Source organism: Salvelinus alpinus, chromosome 10, assembly GCF_045679555.1.
Source record: "Salvelinus alpinus chromosome 10, SLU_Salpinus.1, whole genome shotgun sequence".
In the NCBI taxonomy this organism is placed as follows: Eukaryota; Metazoa; Chordata; class Actinopteri; order Salmoniformes; family Salmonidae; genus Salvelinus; species Salvelinus alpinus.
The window spans coordinates 4,597,865-4,617,374 of NC_092095.1; the positions used below are offsets into that span (position 1 = coordinate 4,597,865).

Genomic DNA, 19,510 nt, shown 5'->3' on the forward strand with positions numbered 1-19,510 from the left:
TTTAATAGGAAGCAACAACAAAACCACTTGTTCAATAGGAAGCAACAACAAAACAACTTGTTCAATAGGAAGCAACAATAAAACCACTTGTTCAATAGGAAGCAACAATAAAACCACTTGTTCAATAGGAAGCAACAATAAAACCACTTGTTCAATAGGAAGCAACAATAAAACCACTTGTTCAATAGGAAGCAACAATAAAACCACTTGTTCAATAGGAAGCAACAATAAAATCACTTGTTTAATAGGAAGCAACAATAAAACCACTTGTTTAATAGGAAGCAAAAATAAAACCACTTGTTCAATAGGAAGCAACAATAAAACAATAAAACCACTTGTTTAATAGGAAGCAACAATAAATCCACTTGTTCAATAGGAAGCAACAATAAAACCACTTGTTTAATAGGAAGCAACAATAAAACCACCTGTTCAATAGGAAGCAACAATAAAACCACTTGTTTAATAGGAGTCATGTGGGTAACAACAATAAAACCACTTCTCTGACTCTTAGATAATATATAAAATTAATATCACAACATAGACGTACTTGACAGAAACAAATCTAATTTATGTGATGAATATATTGCAAATGTATTAATCAATCTCTGTAGTAGTCTTGACTGTGTTCAACAAGTGGAATTTATAATGCATTTTGTGATGTTACACTCATATAATACACTATAATATCATAATATATATCACAATACAATTAAATACATATACACTATAATATATAACACTATAATATATAACACACTATAATATATACACAGTATAATATATACCACTATAATATATAACACACTACAATATATAACACTATAATATATAACACTATAATATATACACACTATATAACACTACAATATATACACACTACAATATATAACACTATAATATATACACACCATAATATATAACACACTATAATATATAACACACTATAATATATATACACTATAATATATATATACACTATAATATATATATACACTATAATATATAACACACTATAATATATAACACTATAATATATAACACTATAATATATAACTCTATAATATATATACACAATAATATATAACACTATAATATATATACACTATAATATATAACACACTGTAATATATAACACACTGTAATATATAACACTATAATATATAACACTATAATATATAACACACTATAATATATATACACTATAATATATAACACACTATAATATATAACACACTATAATGTATATACACAATAATATATAACACTATAATATATAACACACTATAATATATAACACTATAATATATAATATATAACACTATAATATATAACACTATAATATATAATATATAACACACTATAATATATAACACACTATAATATATTACACACTATAATATAGAACACACTACACTATATGACACTGTAATATATAACACTATAATATATAACACTATAATATATAATATATAACACACTATAATATATAACACTACTATATATAACACACTATAATAAATAACACTATAATATATAACTCTATAATATATATACACTATAATATATAACTCTATAATATATAACACACTACAATATATAACTCTATAATATATATACACTATAATATATAACACTATAATATATATATACACTATAATATATAACACTATAATATATAACGCAATAATATATACACACTATGATATATAACTCTATAATATATATACACTATAATATATAATACACTATAATATATAACTCTATAATATATATACACTATAATATATAACACACTACAATATATAACTCTATAATATATATACACTATAATATATATACACTATAATATATATATACACTATAATATATACACACTATATTATATACACACTGTAATATATAACACTATAATATATAACACTATAATATATAACACTATAATATTTAACGCTATAATATATAACACTATAATATATAACACTATAATATATAACACTATAATATTTAACACAATATAGCAACGTTTTTCTCACCATGAGGTGGAAGGTCTTGCGTTTGAGCCAGGGTCCCTTGGTGAGGGTCGTTGGGTCAAACTCTGTCGCAGGGTATCTCTGGAAGTCGGGCTTCAGGACGTATCCACTCAGCCCGTTGGACCGGAACCGGCCCTGGTTCAGGTCCAACTCCTTAGAGGGAGTCTGGAAGTTCAGCGCCACTGGAGAGACAAATCAGTAACTACTAACTGTAACGGATTCCAATTAGAAAGTAGCCTCCCCAACCCTGTTAGTAGTTCTACAGTACCTATCTGACAGCCTGCGTTCCACAGGGGAACAGGGTTGTAGTTGGAGGAGTCTGTTCTGGAGCCAGCTGGGTAGATACGGCTCAGCTTGGTCATGTTGTGGCGGATAAAGGCTTTAGCTGGGAGAGATGTAAACCAGACAGGTTAGTGGTGCAATCATTGTAAGAACTGTTCTCTAGCATATGCATAATGAAAGCTGTTTTCTAGAATATGCATAATGAAAGCTGTTTTCTAGAATATGCATAATGAAAGCTGTTCTCTAGCATATGTATAATGAAAGTTGTTTTCTAGAATATGCATAATGAAAGCTGTTTTCTAGATTATGCATAACGAAAGCTGTTTTCCAGAATATGCATAATGAAAGCTGTTCTCTAGCATATGCATAATGAAAGCTGTTTTCTAGAATATGCATAATGAAAGCTGTTCTCTAGCATATGCATAATGAAAGTTGTTTTCTAGAATATGCATAATGAAAGCTGTTTTCCAGAATATGCATCATGAAAGCTGTTTTCTAGATTATGCATAATGAAAGCTGTTTTCCAGAATATACATAATGAAAGCTGTTCTCTAGCATATGCATAATGAAAGCTGTTTTCTAGAATATGCATAATGAAAGCTGTTCTCTAGCATATGCATAATGAAAGCTGTTCTCTAGCATATGCATAATGAAAGTTGTTTTCTAGAATATGCATAATGAAAGCTGTTCTCTAGCATATGCATAATGAAAGTTGTTTTCTAGAATATGCATAATGAAAGCTGTTTTCTAGATTATGCATAATGAAAGCTGTTTTCCAGAATATGCATAATGAAAGCTGTTTTCTAGAATATGCATAATGAAAGCTGTTTTCTAGAATATGCATAATGAAAGCTGTTTTCTAGAATATGCATAATGAAAGCTGTTTTCTAGAATATGCATAATGAAAGCTGTTTTCTAGAATATGCATAATGAAAGCTGTTTTCTAGATTATGCATAATGAAAGTTGTTTTCTAGAATATGCATAATGAAAGCTGTTTTCTAGATTATGCATAATGAAAGCTGTTTTCCAGAATATGCATAATGAAAGCTGTTTTCTAGATTATGCATAATGAAAGCTGTTTTCTAGATTATGCATAATGAAAGCTGTTTTCCAGAATATGCATAATGAAAGCTGTTTTCTAGAATATGCATAATGAAAGCTGTTTTCTAGAATATGCATAATGAAAGCTGTTTTCTAGATTATGCATAATGAAAGCTGTTTTCTAGAATATGCATAATGAAAGCTGTTTTCTAGATTATGCATAATGAAAGCTGTTTTAGGAATATGCATAATGAAAGCTGTTTTCTAGAATATACATAATGAAAGCTGTTTTAGGAATATGCATAATGAAAGCTGTTTTCTAGAATATACATAATGAAAGCTGTTTTCTAGAATATGCATAATGAAAGCTGTTTTCTAGATTATGCATAATGAAAGCTGTTTTCTAGAATATGCATAATGAAAGCTGTTTTAGGAATATGCATAATGAAAGCTGTTTTCTAGAATATACATAATGAAAGCTGTTTTAGGAATATGCATAATGAAAGCTGTTTTCTAGAATATACATAATGAAAGCTGTTTTCTAGAATATGCATCATGAAAGCTGTTTTCTAGAATATGCATCATGAAAGCTGTTTTCTAGAATATGCATAATGAAAGCTGTTTTCTAGAATATGCATCATGAAAGCTGTTTTCTAGATTATGCATAATGAAAGCTGTTTTCTAGATTATGCATAATGAAAGCTGTTTTCTAGATTATGCATCATGAAAGCTGTTTTCTAGAATATGCATAATGAAAGCTGTTTTCTAGAATATGCATAATGAAAGCTGTTTTCTAGAATATGCATAATGAAAGCTGTTTTCTAGATTATGCATCATGAAAGCTGTTTTCTAGATTATGCATCATGAAAGCTGTTTTCTAGAATATGCATAATGAAAGCTGTTTTCTAGAATATGCATCATGAAAGCTGTTTTCTAGAATATGCATAATGAAAGCTGTTTTCTAGATTATGCATCATGAAAGCTGTTTTCTAGAATATGCATCATGAAAGCTGTTTTCTAGATTATGCATAATGAAAGCTGTTTTCTAGAATATGCATCATGAAAGCTGTTTTCTAGATTATGCATCATGAAAGCTGTTTTCTAGATTATGCATAATGAAAGCTGTTTTTTAGAATATGCATAATTTACATTTTACATTTAAGTCATTTAGCAGACGCTCTTATCCAGAGCGACTTACAAATTGGAAAGTTCATACATATTCATCCTGGTCCCCCCGTGGGGAATGAACCCACAACCCTGGCGTTGCAAGCGCCATGCTCTACCAACTGAGCCACACGGGACCACAAATAATGAAATCATGTCTATAGTACAGGTCCTGTTTTTCAGGCTTGATGTTATTCAGGCTTGTTGTTATTCAGGCTTGCTGTTATTCAGGCTTGATGTTATTCAGGATTGATGTTATTCAGGCTTGTTGTTATTCAGGCTTGCTGTTATTCAGGCTTGATGTTATTCAGGCTTGATGTTATTCAAGCTTGATGTTTTTCAGGCTTGATGTTATTCAGGCTTGCTGTTATTCAGGCTTGATGTTATTCAGGCTTGCTGTTATTCAGGATTGCTGTTATTCAGGCTTGCTATAATTCCGGCTTGCTATTATTCAGGCTTGCTGTTATTCAGGATTGCTGTTATTCAGGCTTGCTATAATTCAGGCTTGCTATAATTCCGGCTTGCTATTATTCAGGCTTGCTGTTATTCAGGCTTGCTGTTATTCAGGCTTGCTGTTATTCAGGATTGCTGATATTCAGGCTTGCTATAATTCAGGCTTGCTATAATTCCGGCTTGCTATTATTCAGGCTTGCTGTTATTCAGGCTCGATGTTATTCAGGCTTGATGTTATTCAGGCTTGATGTAACAGAACAGAGGGTTTTACCTGCTGTCTCGGCCAGGTTAACAGCCTTGCTCTCTTTAAAGGAGGACATCTCATAGAAGGCCTGGGTGTCTTTAGCGTGCTCAAACCCTGAGAAGTGGACACTCTTACAGTAGATCACCAGGTCAGACAGCTGCTTGGCAAGCTTGATCTTTGTCTTCTGAAAAGCAATAAGACATCATGTTTATAATATCTACAGAAAAAGAGATGTTATGAATGGATTTCTGTCAAAGTATTCACATGTGTGTTTTCCTTGGCATAGGGCTTGTCATTTGAAATGGCACACGTTCTTCTGAGGACAGTTGTGCAGCTAATCCAGCATGCCTTGGCCCTGTTGGGGGTGTACGTGCAAAGCAACACAGTAGCATGCCTATGTCAGAAACAACACCTTTACCCTGCCCTTTACCCTAAACCGGGTTAGTATCCTCACCCCAACCCCGCCCCTTACCATAAACCGGGTTCATATAATAACCCCAACCCCGCCCCTTACCCTAAACCGGGTTCATATAATAACCCCAACCCCGACCCTTACCCTAAACCGGGTTCATATAATAACCCCAATCCCGCCCCTTACCCTAAACCGGGTTCATATAATAACCCCAACCCCGCCCCTTACCCTAAACCGGGTTCATATAATAACCCCAACCCCGCCCCTTACCCTAAACCGGGTTCATATAATAACCCCAACCCTGCCCCTTACCCTAAACCGGGTTCATATAATAACCCCAATCCCGCCCCTTACCCTAAACCGGGTTCATATAATAACCCCAACCCCGCCCCTTACCCTAAAGACTGGTTGGTATCCTAACCCCAGCCCTGCCCCTTACCCTAAAGACGGGTTGGTATCCTAAACCCAATCCTCCGCGCCACATACACTGAAACATCACATTCCCTTCTCTGAGTCCACCCCTCTCTATATTCATGTCTTGTTTAGTCTGACGTCTGCTCTGAGTCCACCCCTTTCTTTATTCATGTCTTGTTTAGTCTGATGTCTCCTAGTCCACCCCTCTCTTTATTCATGTCTTGTTTAGTCTGATGTCTCCTAGTCCACCCCTCTCTTTATTCATGTCTTGTTTAGTCTGATGTCTCTGAGTCCACCCCTCTCTATATTCATGTCTTGTTTAGTCTGATGTCTCTGAGTCCACCCCTCTCTATATTCATGTCTTGTTTAGTCTGATGTCTCTGAGTCCACCCCTCTCTATATTCATGTCTTGTTTAGTCTGATGTCTCAGTCCACCCCTCTCTATATTCATGTCTTGTTTAGTCTGATGTCTCAGTCCACCCCTCTCTATATTCATGTCTTGTTTAGTCTGATGTCTCTGAGTCCACCCCTCTCTATATTCATGTCTTGTTTAGTCTGATGTCTCAGTCCACCCCTCTCTATATTCATGTCTTGTTTAGTCTGATGTCTCTGAGTCCACCCCTCTCTATATTCATGTCTTGTTTAGTCTGATGTCTCAGTCCACCCCTCTCTATATTCATGTCTTGTTTAGTCTGATGTCTCTGAGTCCACCCCTCTCTATATTCATGTCTTAATTAGTCTGATGTTTTGTTTTGACCCATGTTTTGTTGTTTTTATAATTGTAAAGCAACTTTGGGTCCTTGAAAAGTGCTATATTAAGTCCCATGTATTATTCTAGTGCGCTACTTTTGACCAAAGTCCTATGTGCCCTGGTAGTGGACTACTAGGGAATAGGGTGCCATCTACCTTGGCACCACAGCAGTGTGTTACCATACCTTGGCTTTGGCCTTCTGTCCATTGGAGTCTGTCTTGGAGTGGTTGGTCTCTGCAGCCTCGTCCTCCTCTGAGACACAGTCTTCCTCTACTCCAGGACTAGTACTGCTGAAGACGGCATCCAGCTTGTTCAGACGTTTCCCTTTGATGATGAACCGACCCTTCAACTCCTACACAGAGACAGACAGACATTGTGTTGACGGAGATGCATCTGTTATAGATCATCAAATTAGTCTGATGTCCTGATCTATACTGTGCTGATCAATAATGTCCTGATCTATACTCTCCTGATCTATCATGTCCTGATCTATAATGTCCTGATCTATCATGTCCTGATCTATCATGTCCTGATCTATCATGTCCTGATCTATCATGTCCTGATCTATAATGTCCTGATCTATAATTTCCTGATCTATAATGTCCTGATCTATAATGTCCTGATCTATAATGTCCTGATCTATCATGTCCTGATCTATCATGTCCTTCATGATCTGGCCTCTTTAAAAGGGTATAGATCCTTTGTCAAAGGTTATGATTTTTTTATATTGTGGTAAACATGCCCCTATAAAGAAAATTTGAATTAAAAACAGGTTCAGCCCCTGGTTCGACCGTGATCTGGCAGAGTGTCACGTTCTGACCATAGTTCTTGTGTGTTTTACTTGTTTTAGTGTTGGTCAGAACGTGAGCTGGGTGGGCATTCTATGTTGTGTGTCTAGTTTGTCTGTTTCTATGTTTGGCCTTTTATGGTTCTCAATCAGAGGCAGGTGTTTTGTGTTGTCTCTGATTGGGAATCATATTTAGGTGGCTTGTTTTGTGTTGGGGTTTGTGGGTGGTTGTTTCCTGTCTTTGTGTTTTCTCTGCACCAGATAGGGCTGTAACGGTTTGCCACATTTGTTATTTTGTATTTGTAAGTGTTCACGTTTATTCGTCTTAATTAAATATGTTGAGCACAAACTACGCTGCGTCTTGGTCCGATCCCTGCTACACCTCCTCTTCAGACGAAGAGGAGGAAGGCTGCCGTTACACAGAGTTACTCCATCTCAAGAATACCATTTGGCGAAAGGCTCGGCACACGCAAAATCAGGCTGACTGGCTCTTGTTCAGGCAAATGAGAAATAAATGCACTCAGGCTATCCGGAAGGCCAAAGTTAGTTACTTTAAGGAGAAGTTCTCCCCAAGAAGTTCTGGAAAATGGTTAAAGACCTGGAGAATAAACCCTCCTCCTCACAGCTGCCCATGTCCCTTAAAGTTGATGATGTGGTTGTTACTGACAAGAAGAACATGGCTGTCTTTAACTTCTTTGGGGTAGGGGGCAGTATTTTCACATCTGTATGAAAACCATGCCCAGAGTAAACTGTCTGCTAGATTTGGATAGAAAACACTCTGAAGTTTCTAAAACTGTTTGAATGATGTCTGTGAGTATAACAGAACTCATATGGCAGGCAAAAACCTGAGAAAAAATCCAACTAGGAAGTGGGAAATCTGAGGTTTGTACTTTTTCAACTCTTTGCTTATCCAAGGTACATTGGAAATGGGGTCATATTGCACTTCCTACGACTTCCACTAGATGTCAACAGTCTTTAGAACCGTGTTTGATGCTTCTACTGTGAAGTGGGGGCGAATGAGGGGAGAATGAGTAAGGTCTCTCCCAGAGTGTCACGAGCTGACCATGCGCATTCATGTGAGAGTTTGTGAGATAATTTCTGAAGAAAAAGGAATTCTCCAGTTGGAACATTATTGAAGATTCATGTTAAAAACATCCTAAAGATTGATTCTATACATCGTTTGACATGTTCCTACGGACTGTAACGGAACTTTTTGGACTTTTCGTCCGTACTTTCCGCTGGACTTGCACACGTGTCGTGAGTTTAGATTGTGTACTGAACACGCGAACAACAAGGAGGAATTTGGACATAAATGATGGACATTATCGAACAAAACAAATATTTATTGTGGAACTGAGATTCCTGGGAGTGCATTCTGATGAAGATCATCAAAGGTAAGTGAATATTTATAATGCTATTTCTGACTTATGTTGACTCCAACATGGCGGATATCTCTTTGGGTTGATTTGTCATCTGAGCGCCGTACTCAGATCATTGCATGGTTTGCTTTTTCCGCCAATTTCTTTTTAAATCTGACACAGCGGTTGCATTAAGGAGAAGTGGATCTAAAATTCAATGTGTAATTCAATTTTCATCAACATTTATGATGACTATTTCTGTAAATTGATGTGGCTCTCTGCAAAATCACCGGATGTTTTGGAACTACTGAACATAACGCGCCAATGTAAACTGAGATTTTTGGATATAAATATGAACTTTATCGAACAAAACATACATGTATTGTGTAACATGGTGTCCTATGAGTGTCATCTGATGAAGATCATCAAAGGTTAGTGATTCATTTGATCTCTATTTCTGCTTTTTGTGACTCCTCTCTTTGGCTGGAAAAATCGCTGTGTTTTTCTGTGAATAGGCACTCACCTAACATAATCGTTTGGTTTGCTTTCGTCGTAAAGCCTATTTAAAATCGGACACTTTGGCTGGATTTACAACAAGTGTATCTTTAAAATGGTGTGAAATACTTGTATGCTTGAGGAATTTTAATTATGAGATTTCTGTTGTTTTAATTTGGCGCCCTGCACTTTCACTGTCTGTTGACGAGGTGAGACGTTACCGTCCCACATACCCTAGAGAGGTTAATCACCACTTCATTAAGTCAGGATTCCTATTTGACTCAGCCAAGCCTCCTTGCCTGTTCAACATTTCATAGACAGACTCTAACAGACAGACACTGTTAGCCTCATAGACAGACAGGCTCTGTCATAGACAGACAGGTGGGTGGGTGGGTGGGTGGGTGGGTGGGTGAGTGGGTGAGTGGGTGAATTGATTGATGGATGGGTAGATGGTAGGATAAATTGATTGGATGGATGGATTGGTGGGTTGATGGGTGGGTAGGTGGATGAATTGATTGATGGATGGATGGACAGGTGGGTTGATGGGTGGGTGGGTGGATAAATTGATGGATTGATTGATTATCTGCTAGTCTCTGACCTGGGGTGAGGGGAAGGCAGTGGGCATCTGGTCCTCCAGGGGGGAGGTGAGCAGGGCACTGCCCAGGATGGAGATCATGTGCTGGGCCATCAGTTTCTGCTGCTCCAGGGTACAGTGGTTCTCCAGGGACAGGATCACTGGGTACTCTGATGTCTGGGGGACAGGAGGACAACAACATAACATTAGCAGTCATGTCCATCTCTACTGGTAATCACAGGGCCGGTTTGACTTTATGGTGAAACCTTGAAGGCGTACTCCTTGATGGGTTAGGGTTTAAGGTTAGGGGTCATGGGTTAGGGGTTAGGGGTTATACTGATCTTGAAGGAGTACTCCTTGATGGGTTAGGGTTACCTTGAAGGCATACTCCTTGATGGGTTAGGGTTACCTTGAAGGCATATTCCTTGATGGGTTAGGGTTACCTTGAAGGCATACTCCTTGATGGGTTAGGGTTACCTTGAAGGCATACTCCTTGATGGGTTAGGGTTACCTTGAAGGCATACTCCTTGATGGCCTTGATGACGTCTTTAAACAGGACCTTGGAGGTGAGGGTGTGGCCGTGGTAGATGATTGGCTCCCCATGGGCCCCATCCCAACAGTCTAACTCCACACAGCGACAACTCTTCATCAGGGCCCTGAGGATCACAACACAATCAACACACATATACAGTACTACTACTAATAGTACTTTATCTGTTTCTAGTACTAGATCTACTGTATATAGTACTATATTTACTCTATCTAGTACTTTATTTACTGTACAGTGGCTTGCGAAGGTATTGTTTCTATTTTGTTGCCTTACAACCTGGAATTAAAATATATTTTTTTGGGGGGGTTGTATCATTTGATTTACACAACATGCAAAATATGTTTTATTGTGGAACAAACAAGAAATAAGACAACAACAAAAAAACATTTGAGCGTGCATAATTATTCACCCCCCCCAAAGTCAATACTTTGTAGAGCCACCTTTTGCAGCAATTACAGCAGCAAGTCTTTTGGGGTATGTCTCTATCAGCTTGGCACGTCTAGCCACTGAGATGTTTGGCCATTCTTCAACGCAAAACCGCTCCATCTCCTTCTAGTTGGATGGGTTCTGCTGGTGTACAGCAATCTTTAAGTCATACCACAGATTCTCAATTGAAATGAGGTCTGGGCTTTGACTAGGCCATTCCAAGACATTTAAATGCTTCTCCTTAAACCACTCAAGTGTTGCTTTAGCAGTATGCTTAGGGTCAGTGTCCTGCTGGAAGGTGAACCTCCGTCCCAGTCTCAAATCTCTGTGGGGATAGTGTTCTCGGAGTGATGAGAGGTGTTGGGTCTGCGCCAGACATAGCGTTTTTCTTGATGGCCAAAAAGCTCATTTTTAGTCTCATCTGACCAGAGTACCTTCTTCCATATGTTTGCGGAGTCTCCCTAATGCCTTTTGGTGAACACCAAACATGTTTGCTTATTTTTTTTCTTTGAGCAATGTCTTTTTTAATGGCCACTCTTCCGTAAAGCCCAGCTCTGTGGAGTGTACGGCTTAAAGTGGTCCTATGGACAGATACTCCGATCTCCACTGTGGAGCTTTGCAGCTCCTTCAGAGTTATCTTTGGTCTCTTTTTTGCCTCTCTGATTAATGCCCTCCTTGCCTGGTCTGTGAGTTTTGGTGGGCGGCCCTCTCTTGGCAGGTTTGTTGTGGTGCCATATTCTTTCCATTTTTTAATAATGGATTTAACGGTGCTCAGTGGGATGTTCAAAGTTTCTGATATTTTCTTATAACCCAACCCTGATCTGTACTTCTCCACAACTTTGTCCCTGACCTGTTTGGAGAGCTCCTTGGTCTTCATGGTGCTGCTTGCTTGGTGGTGCCCCTTGCTTAGTGGTGTTGCAGACTTTGGGGCCTTTCAGAACAGGTGTATACATACTGAGATCATGTGACAGATCATGTGACACTTAGATTGCACACAGGTGGACTTTATTTAACTAATTATGTGACTTCTGAAGGTAAGTGGTTGCACCAGACCTTATTTAGGGGCTTCATAGCAAAGGGGGTGAATACATATGCATGCACCACTTTTCCATTTTTTTAAAGAATTTTTTGAAACAAGTAATTTTTTAAATTTCACTATTTGGTGTATGTCCATATCATGAAATCCAAATAAAAATCATTTTAAATTACAGGTTGTAATACAACAAATAGGAAAAGGGGTGAATTTGCAAGGCACTGTATCTAGTACTCTATCTGTGTCTAGTACTATATCTATTACTGTATCTGTATCTAGTACTATATCTATATTTTTATTTAACTAGGCAAGCAAGTTAAGAACAAATTCTTATTTACAATGACGGCCTACCCCGGCCAAACCCAGACGACGCTGGGCCAATTGTGTGCCGCCCTATGGGACTCCCAATCATGGCCGGATGTGGATCTACTGTATCTAGTACTATAGCTACTGTATCTAGTACTGTATCTGTATTTAGTAATACATCTAAAGTACGACTAGAATGTATATATAAATGCCTGGATACTTTAATTTCGGTGAATCTCTTATACTATGGGTTAAGATTATGTACAGAACCCCAAAATAGTAAATAATGGTTACTTCTAAGAAAGTTTTGAGCTTTTAAGAGGAAAAAAACAAGGCTGTCTGTTGTCTCTATATCTATTTATCATGGTCATTGAAATGCTAGCTATTAAAATTAGATCCAACAAGAACATCCAGCCTTGGGCTCCTGGGTGGCGCAGCGGTCTAAGGCCCTACATCTCAGTACAAGAGGTCTAGTCCCTGGTTCGAATCCAGGCTGAATCACATCAGGCCGTGATTGGGAGTCCCATAGGGTAAATGTAAAACAATATATAATAAAAATTAAGGGGTAGAAATCCAGGGGATAATAACAAAAGTGTCAATGCATGCCGATGACTCTACTTTTTTCTTAAGTCCGCAATCTGGATCCATGCACACTCTCATTGAAGATCTTAGTCACTGTTCTAGCCTCTCTGAACTAAAACCTAATTATGACAACTATATTACGTGTTGGATCGTTAAAATACACAGTGTTTACACTTTCTTGTAGTTTACCAATAAAATGGTGAAGTAGACATACTTGCTATTTACGTCTAAAAAAAATATTGCTATATGCAACTACATAGACACTGTAACAAAGACATGTTTACTTTTTGGCTAGAGGGCCACATCGGGATTTTGAAATTCAACGGAGGGCTGCATTTTTTGAGGGACCAATTGTTTGTTAAAATCTATTTGCAGGGGCCTCCCGAGTGGCGCAGCGGTCTAAGGCAGTGTCTATGACTGAGGCATCACTACAGACCCGGGTTCGATCCCAGGCTGTGTCACAGCTAGCCGTGACTGGGAGATCCATGAGGCGGTGCACAATTGGTCCAGCGTTGTCCGGGTTAGGAGAGAGTTTGGCAGGCGGAGATTTCCTTGTCCCATCGTGCACTAGCGACTCCTGTGGCGGGCTGGGCGCGTGCACGCTGACACGGCCGCCAGTTGGACGGGGTTTCCTCCGACACATTGGTGCGGCTGTTTTCTTGGGATAAGCGGGCATTGTGTCAAGAAGTGTCAAGAAGAGGATGCACAACTCTCGACATTCGCTTCTCCCGAGTTGCAGCGATGGAACAAGACTGTAACTACCAATTGGAAATAAGGGAGAAAAAAGGGGTAAGCATTTAAATTTTAAATTTTGGTTAGTTTAATTTAGATTAAAGGTAGTAAGGTATGGTTAGGTTAGTTTAGATTAGAGGTAGTAATTTAAGGGTTGTCATGGTTACTTGATATAGGCCTCTGTGCTGCTGGGGCCTTTGAGCTGGTCTTCCATCAGGTAGGTGTTGTGGGAGGAGCTGATGAAGTAGTGGTTGATTGGCTTGCTCATATCCTGGAACACCTCCTTGTGGGTGGGGTTGAAGATAGACCCCTCCTCCTGTTGCAGGTACATCAGGAAGCCATCTTTGGTCATGTGATTCTTCTGCTTTGCTGGGGGGAGGACAGAATGAGTTAGGGGATTGGGCCTTGTTAAATAGCTGTAACGGTGTTCCTCCTCCTCTTCATACGAAGAGGAGGAGTAGTGATTCGACCAAGGCGCAGCGTTGTGATATGACATGATATTTATTAAAGTAAAGACGACAACACGAACTTCACTTAAAACTAAACAAAACAACAAACGGAGTAGACAAACCTGAACGTAAGGACTTACATGTAACGCAGAACGAACGGACAGGAAAATGACGACATAAAACGACCAACGAACCAAACAGTCCCGTATGGTGCAACATAGACACAGGAGACAACCACCCACAAACAAACAGTGTGAAAACACCTACCTTAATATGGCTCTCAATCAGAGGAAATGAAAACCACCTGCCTCTAATTGAGAGCCATATCAGGTCACCCTTAAACCAACATAGAAACAGAAAACATAGACTGCCCACCCAAACTCACGTCCTGACCAGCTAACACATACAAACTAACAGAAAACAGGTCAGGAACGTGACATAACCCCCCCCTCAAGGTGCATACTCCGAACGCACCACCAAAAGTCTAGGGGAGGGTCTGGGTGGGCATCTGACCATGGTGGTGGCTCAGGCTCTGGGCGAGGTCCCCACCCCACCATAGTCAATCCCAGCTTACGTCTCCCCCTTAGAATGACCACCCTCATCTTACACCCACTTAATTTTAATGGTAACCTTAATATAAGGGGCAGCACCGGGACAAGGGGCAGCACCGGGATAAGGTAGCTCAGGACAGAGATATAGCACAGGACAGAGAGGTAGGTCAGGATAGAGAGGTAGCTCAGGATAGAGGGGCAACTCCGGACTGAAGGGCAGCTCCGGACAGAGAGACAGCTCTGGACTGAGGGGCAGTTCTGGATAAATGGCCGCTCTGGGCTGAGGGGCAGCTCATGACTGGCTGACGGCTCTGGACGCTCATGGCTGGCTGACGGCTCTGGACGCTCATGGCTGGCTGACGGCTCTGGACGCTCATGGCTGGCTGACGGCTCTGGACGCTCATGGCTGGCTGACGGCTCTGGACGCTCATGGCTGGCTGACGGCCCTGGACGCTCATGGCTGGCTGACGGCTCTGGACGCTCATGGCTGGCTGACGGCTCTGGACGCTCATGGCTGGCTGACGGCTCTGGACGCTCATGGCTGGCTGACGGCTCTGGCAGATCCTGTCTGGTTGGCGGCTCTGGCAGATCCTGTCTGGTTGGCGGCTCTGGCAGATCCTGTCTAGTTGGCGGCTCTGGCAGATCCTGTCTGGTTGGCGGCTCTGGCGGATCCTGTCTGGTTGGCGGCTCTGGCGGATCCTGACTGACGAATGGCTCTAGCGGCTCCTGACTGACTAACGGCTCTGACGGCTCGGGACAGACGGGCGGCTCTAATGGCTCGGGACAGACGGATGGCTCAGACGGCGCTGGGGAGACGGATGGCTCAGACGGCGCTGGGGAGACGGATGGCTCAGACGGCGCTGCGGAGACGGATGGCTCAGACGGCGCTGCGGAGACGGATGGCTCAGATGGCGCTGCGGAGACGGATGGCTCAGATGGCGCTGCGGAGACGGATGGCTCAGATGGCGCTGCGGAGACGGATGGCTCAGATGGCGCTGCGGAGACGGATGGCTCTGGCTGATCCTGTCTGGCGGAAGGCTTTGGCTGCTCCTGTCTGGCGGAAGGCTCTAGCGGCTCCTGTCTGGCGGAAGGCTCTAGCGGCTCCTGTCTGGCGGAACGCTCTGTAGGCTCATGGCAGACGGGCGGCTTTGCAGGCTCATGGCAGACGGGCGGCTTTGAAGGCTCCATACAGACGGGCAGTTCATGCGGCGCTTGGCAGACGGACAGTTCAGGCGCCGTTGGGCAGACGGCAGACTCTGGCCGGCTGAGACGCACTGTAGGCCTGGTACGTGGTGCCAGAACTGGAGGCACCGGACTGGAGACACGCACTTCAAGCCTAGTGCGGGGAGCAGGGACAGGGCACACTGACCTCTCGAAGCGCACTATAGGCCTGGTGCGTGGTACCGGCACTGGTGGTACCGGGCTAAGGGCACGCACCTCAGGGCGAGTGCGGGGAGAAGGAACAGTGCGTACAGGGCTCTGGAGACGCACAGGTGGCTTAGTGCGTGGTGCCGGAACTGGAGGCACCGGGCCGGAGACACACACCACAGGAAGAGTGCGTGGAGGAGGAACTGGGCTCTGAAGACGCACTGGAAGCCTGGTGCGTGGTGTAGGCACTGGTGGTACTGGGCTGGGGCGGGGAGGTAGCGCCGGAAATACCGGACCGTGCAGGCGTACTGGCTCCCTTGAGCACCGAGCCTGCCCAACCTTACCTGGTTGAATACTCCCCGTCGCCCGACCAGTGCGGGGAGGTGGAATAACCCGCACCGGGCTATGTAGGCGAACCGGGGACACCATGCGTAAGGCTGGTGCCATGTAAGCCGGCCCGAGGAGACGCACTGGAGACCAGACGCGTTGAGCCGGCCTCATGACACCTGGCTCAATGCCCAATCTAGCCCTACCAGTGCGGGGAGGTGGAATAACCCGCACTGGGCTATGCACACGTACAGGAGACACCGTGCGCTCTACTGCGTAACACGGTGTCTGCCCGTACTCCCGCTCTCCACGGTAAGCCTGGGAAGTGGGCGCAGGTCTCCTACCTGCCCTTGGCCCACTACCTCTTAGCCCCCACCCAAGAAATTTTTGGGTAGTACTCACGGGCTTTTCGGGCTTCCGTGCTAGACGCGTCCCCTCATAACGCCGGTTCCTCTCTCCGGTTTCCTCCGCTCTCCGAGCTGCCTCCAGCTGTTCCCATGGGAGGCGATCCTTACCAGCCAGAATCTCCTCCCATGTGTAGCAACCCTTACCTTCCAAAATATCCTCCCATGTCCATTCCTCCTTCTTGCGCTGTCCCTTCCTCCCGTTACACCGCTGCTTGATCTTTTGTTGGTGGGTGGTTCTGTAACGGTGTTCCTCCTCCTCTTCATACGAAGAGGAGGAGTAGTGATTCGACCAAGGCGCAGCGTTGTGATATGACATGATATTTATTAAAGTAAAGACGACAACACGAACTTCACTTAAAACTAAACAAAACAACAAACGGAGTAGACAAACCTGAACGTAAGGACTTACATGTAACGCAGAACGAACGGACAGGAAAATGACGACATAAAACGACCAACGAACGAAACAGTCCCGTATGGTGCAACATAGACACAGACACAGGAGACAACCACCCACAAACAAACAGTGTGAAAACACCTACCTTAATATGGCTCTCAATCAGAGGAAATGAAAACCACCTGCCTCTAATTGAGAGCCATATCAGGTCACCCTTAAACCAACATAGAAACAGAAAACATAGACTGCCCACCCAAACTCACGTCCTGACCAGCTAACACATACACAAACTAACAGAAAACAGGTCAGGAACGTGACAATAGCCCTCCCAGATATACAGTGCCTTCAGAAAGTATTCACACCCCTTGACACATTTTGTTGTGTTAGAGCCTGAATTGAAAATGTATTAAATTTAGATTTTTTTGTTCACTGGCCAACAAACAATACCCCATAATGTAAAAGTTGAATTATGTTTTTCCTTGTTGTTATTTAATTCATAAAAAAGGAAACGCTGAAATGTCTTGAGTCAATAAGTATTCAACCCCGTTGTTATGGCAAGCCTGAATAAGTTCAGGAGTAAAACATTGCTTAACAAATTACATAATAAGTTGCAGGGACACACTATGTGTGCAATAATAGTGTTTAACATGATTTTTGAATGACTACCTCATCTCTGTACCCCACACAAACAATTATCTGTAAGGTCCCTCAGTCGAGCAGTGAATTTCAAACACAGATTCAACCACAAAGACCAGGGAGGTAATCCAGTGCCTTGCAAAGAAGGGCACCTATTGGTGGATGGGGGAAAATTCTTACCCATTGGTAGATGGGTAAAAATTTATAGCCACTGGGGCCCGCCGGTGTAACTGCTAAACTGCTTGCTGACTGTACACTGTACTGTATGATTGTAGTGTTAGTTCTAGTAGCTATGTTGACTATGACATCTTGTTTGCAACTTTTGGACTAATGATTACACCCTACATCTGTTAGATGCAGGCAAAAGTGTGCAAGGCGGTATGGAATGTGTCACTGTCTGTCACCATGACTACAAAAAATAACTTTTCAACCTGTGCACGTATGTTGTAAACTGTCATTCATTGGCTAGGTTGCTCCTGCTGACTCCATATTCGGGTGTGGTATTCTGTAAGGGGTCCGTAACTGGTGGCAGTGAAGTCAGACGCAGGCGACTTTATAACCACCGGCATCCAGAATAATAAAGAATGGGTACAAAACCCGTCGCTCACCAGACAACAATGTGCACAAGCACTTACAACAAACAATACCACACAAAGACATGGGGGGAACAGAGGGTTAAATACACAACACGTAATGAGGGAATGAAAACCAGGTGTGTGGGAAAACAAGACAAAACAAATGGAAAATGAAAAATGGACCGGCGATGGCTAGAAGACCAGTGACGTCGACCGCCGAACACCGCCCGAACAAGGAGAGGAACCGACTTCGGCAGAAGTCGTGACAGTAGCAACCTAATGATTAGAGTATAAAGTGAGGTGGATGAATGGAATATGAATGACAGTAGCCTAAACCTATCGATGTTACATTGAACTGGGTGAATGGAATATGATTGACAGTCACCTAGTATACTGTAATAGAAATAAGGCCGTGCTCATAAAAGGCACCGACCACCACTGTGTTATGGGTATGCTTGTCATCAATAAGGACTGGACAGTTTTTCAGGATAAAAAAGCAATGGAATGGAGCTAAGCACAGGCAAAATCCTAGAGAAAAATCTGGTTCAGTCTGCTTTCCAAAAGACACTGGGAGATGAATTCAACTTTCACCAGGACAATAACCTAAAACACAAGGTCAAAAATACACTGGAGTTGCTTACCAAGTAGACAGTGAATGTTCCTGAGTGGACTAGTTAATTCTGCTTGTAAATCTATTGCAAGACCTAGAAAAAGGTTGTCTATCAATGATCAACAACTAATTTGGCAGAGATTGAAGAATTTTGAGAAGAATAATGTGAAAATGTTGCACAATCCAGGAAATCTTAAAGACTTCCCTATAAAGATTCACCGCTGTAATCGCTGCCAAAGGTGATTCTAACATGTATTGACTCAGGGGTGTGAATACTTATGTAAATAAGACATTTCTGTATTTCATTTTAAATACATTTGCAAAAAAAATAATCCAAAAACCTGTTTTCACTTTGTCATTATGTGATATTATGTGTGGAAAAAAAGAATCAATGTAATGAAGTGGAGGAATGAATCATTTCTGAAGGCATTGTATATAATTTAGCCTACATTAGAAAGGTGCCTCAGAAATACAAGTATTTTAGCACATTCATAGAATACCATAAAACTGTATGCTGCCATCGAATACTGCATTCTTACGTACAGTAAAATGAGT

At 41.6% G+C, this 19,510-nt stretch overlaps 1 protein-coding gene across 1 annotated transcript in view; it reads right to left on the reverse strand.

Moving 5' to 3' along the window:
* The window catches only part of LOC139531462 (1-phosphatidylinositol 4,5-bisphosphate phosphodiesterase delta-1-like), a 64,186-nt gene that overhangs the window by 8,235 nt on the left and 36,441 nt on the right, over positions 1 to 19,510 (reverse strand). The window contains exons 6-12 of the mRNA XM_071327931.1: positions 13,803 to 14,004; positions 10,518 to 10,662; positions 10,031 to 10,183; positions 6,977 to 7,144; positions 5,243 to 5,399; positions 2,299 to 2,415; positions 2,034 to 2,212 (exon numbers count right to left, since the gene is read on the reverse strand). Of these exons, the coding sequence (XP_071184032.1) occupies positions 2,034 to 2,212; positions 2,299 to 2,415; positions 5,243 to 5,399; positions 6,977 to 7,144; positions 10,031 to 10,183; positions 10,518 to 10,662; positions 13,803 to 14,004 (1,121 nt within the window). The remainder of the gene's footprint in view (positions 1 to 2,033; positions 2,213 to 2,298; positions 2,416 to 5,242; positions 5,400 to 6,976; positions 7,145 to 10,030; positions 10,184 to 10,517; positions 10,663 to 13,802; positions 14,005 to 19,510) is intronic.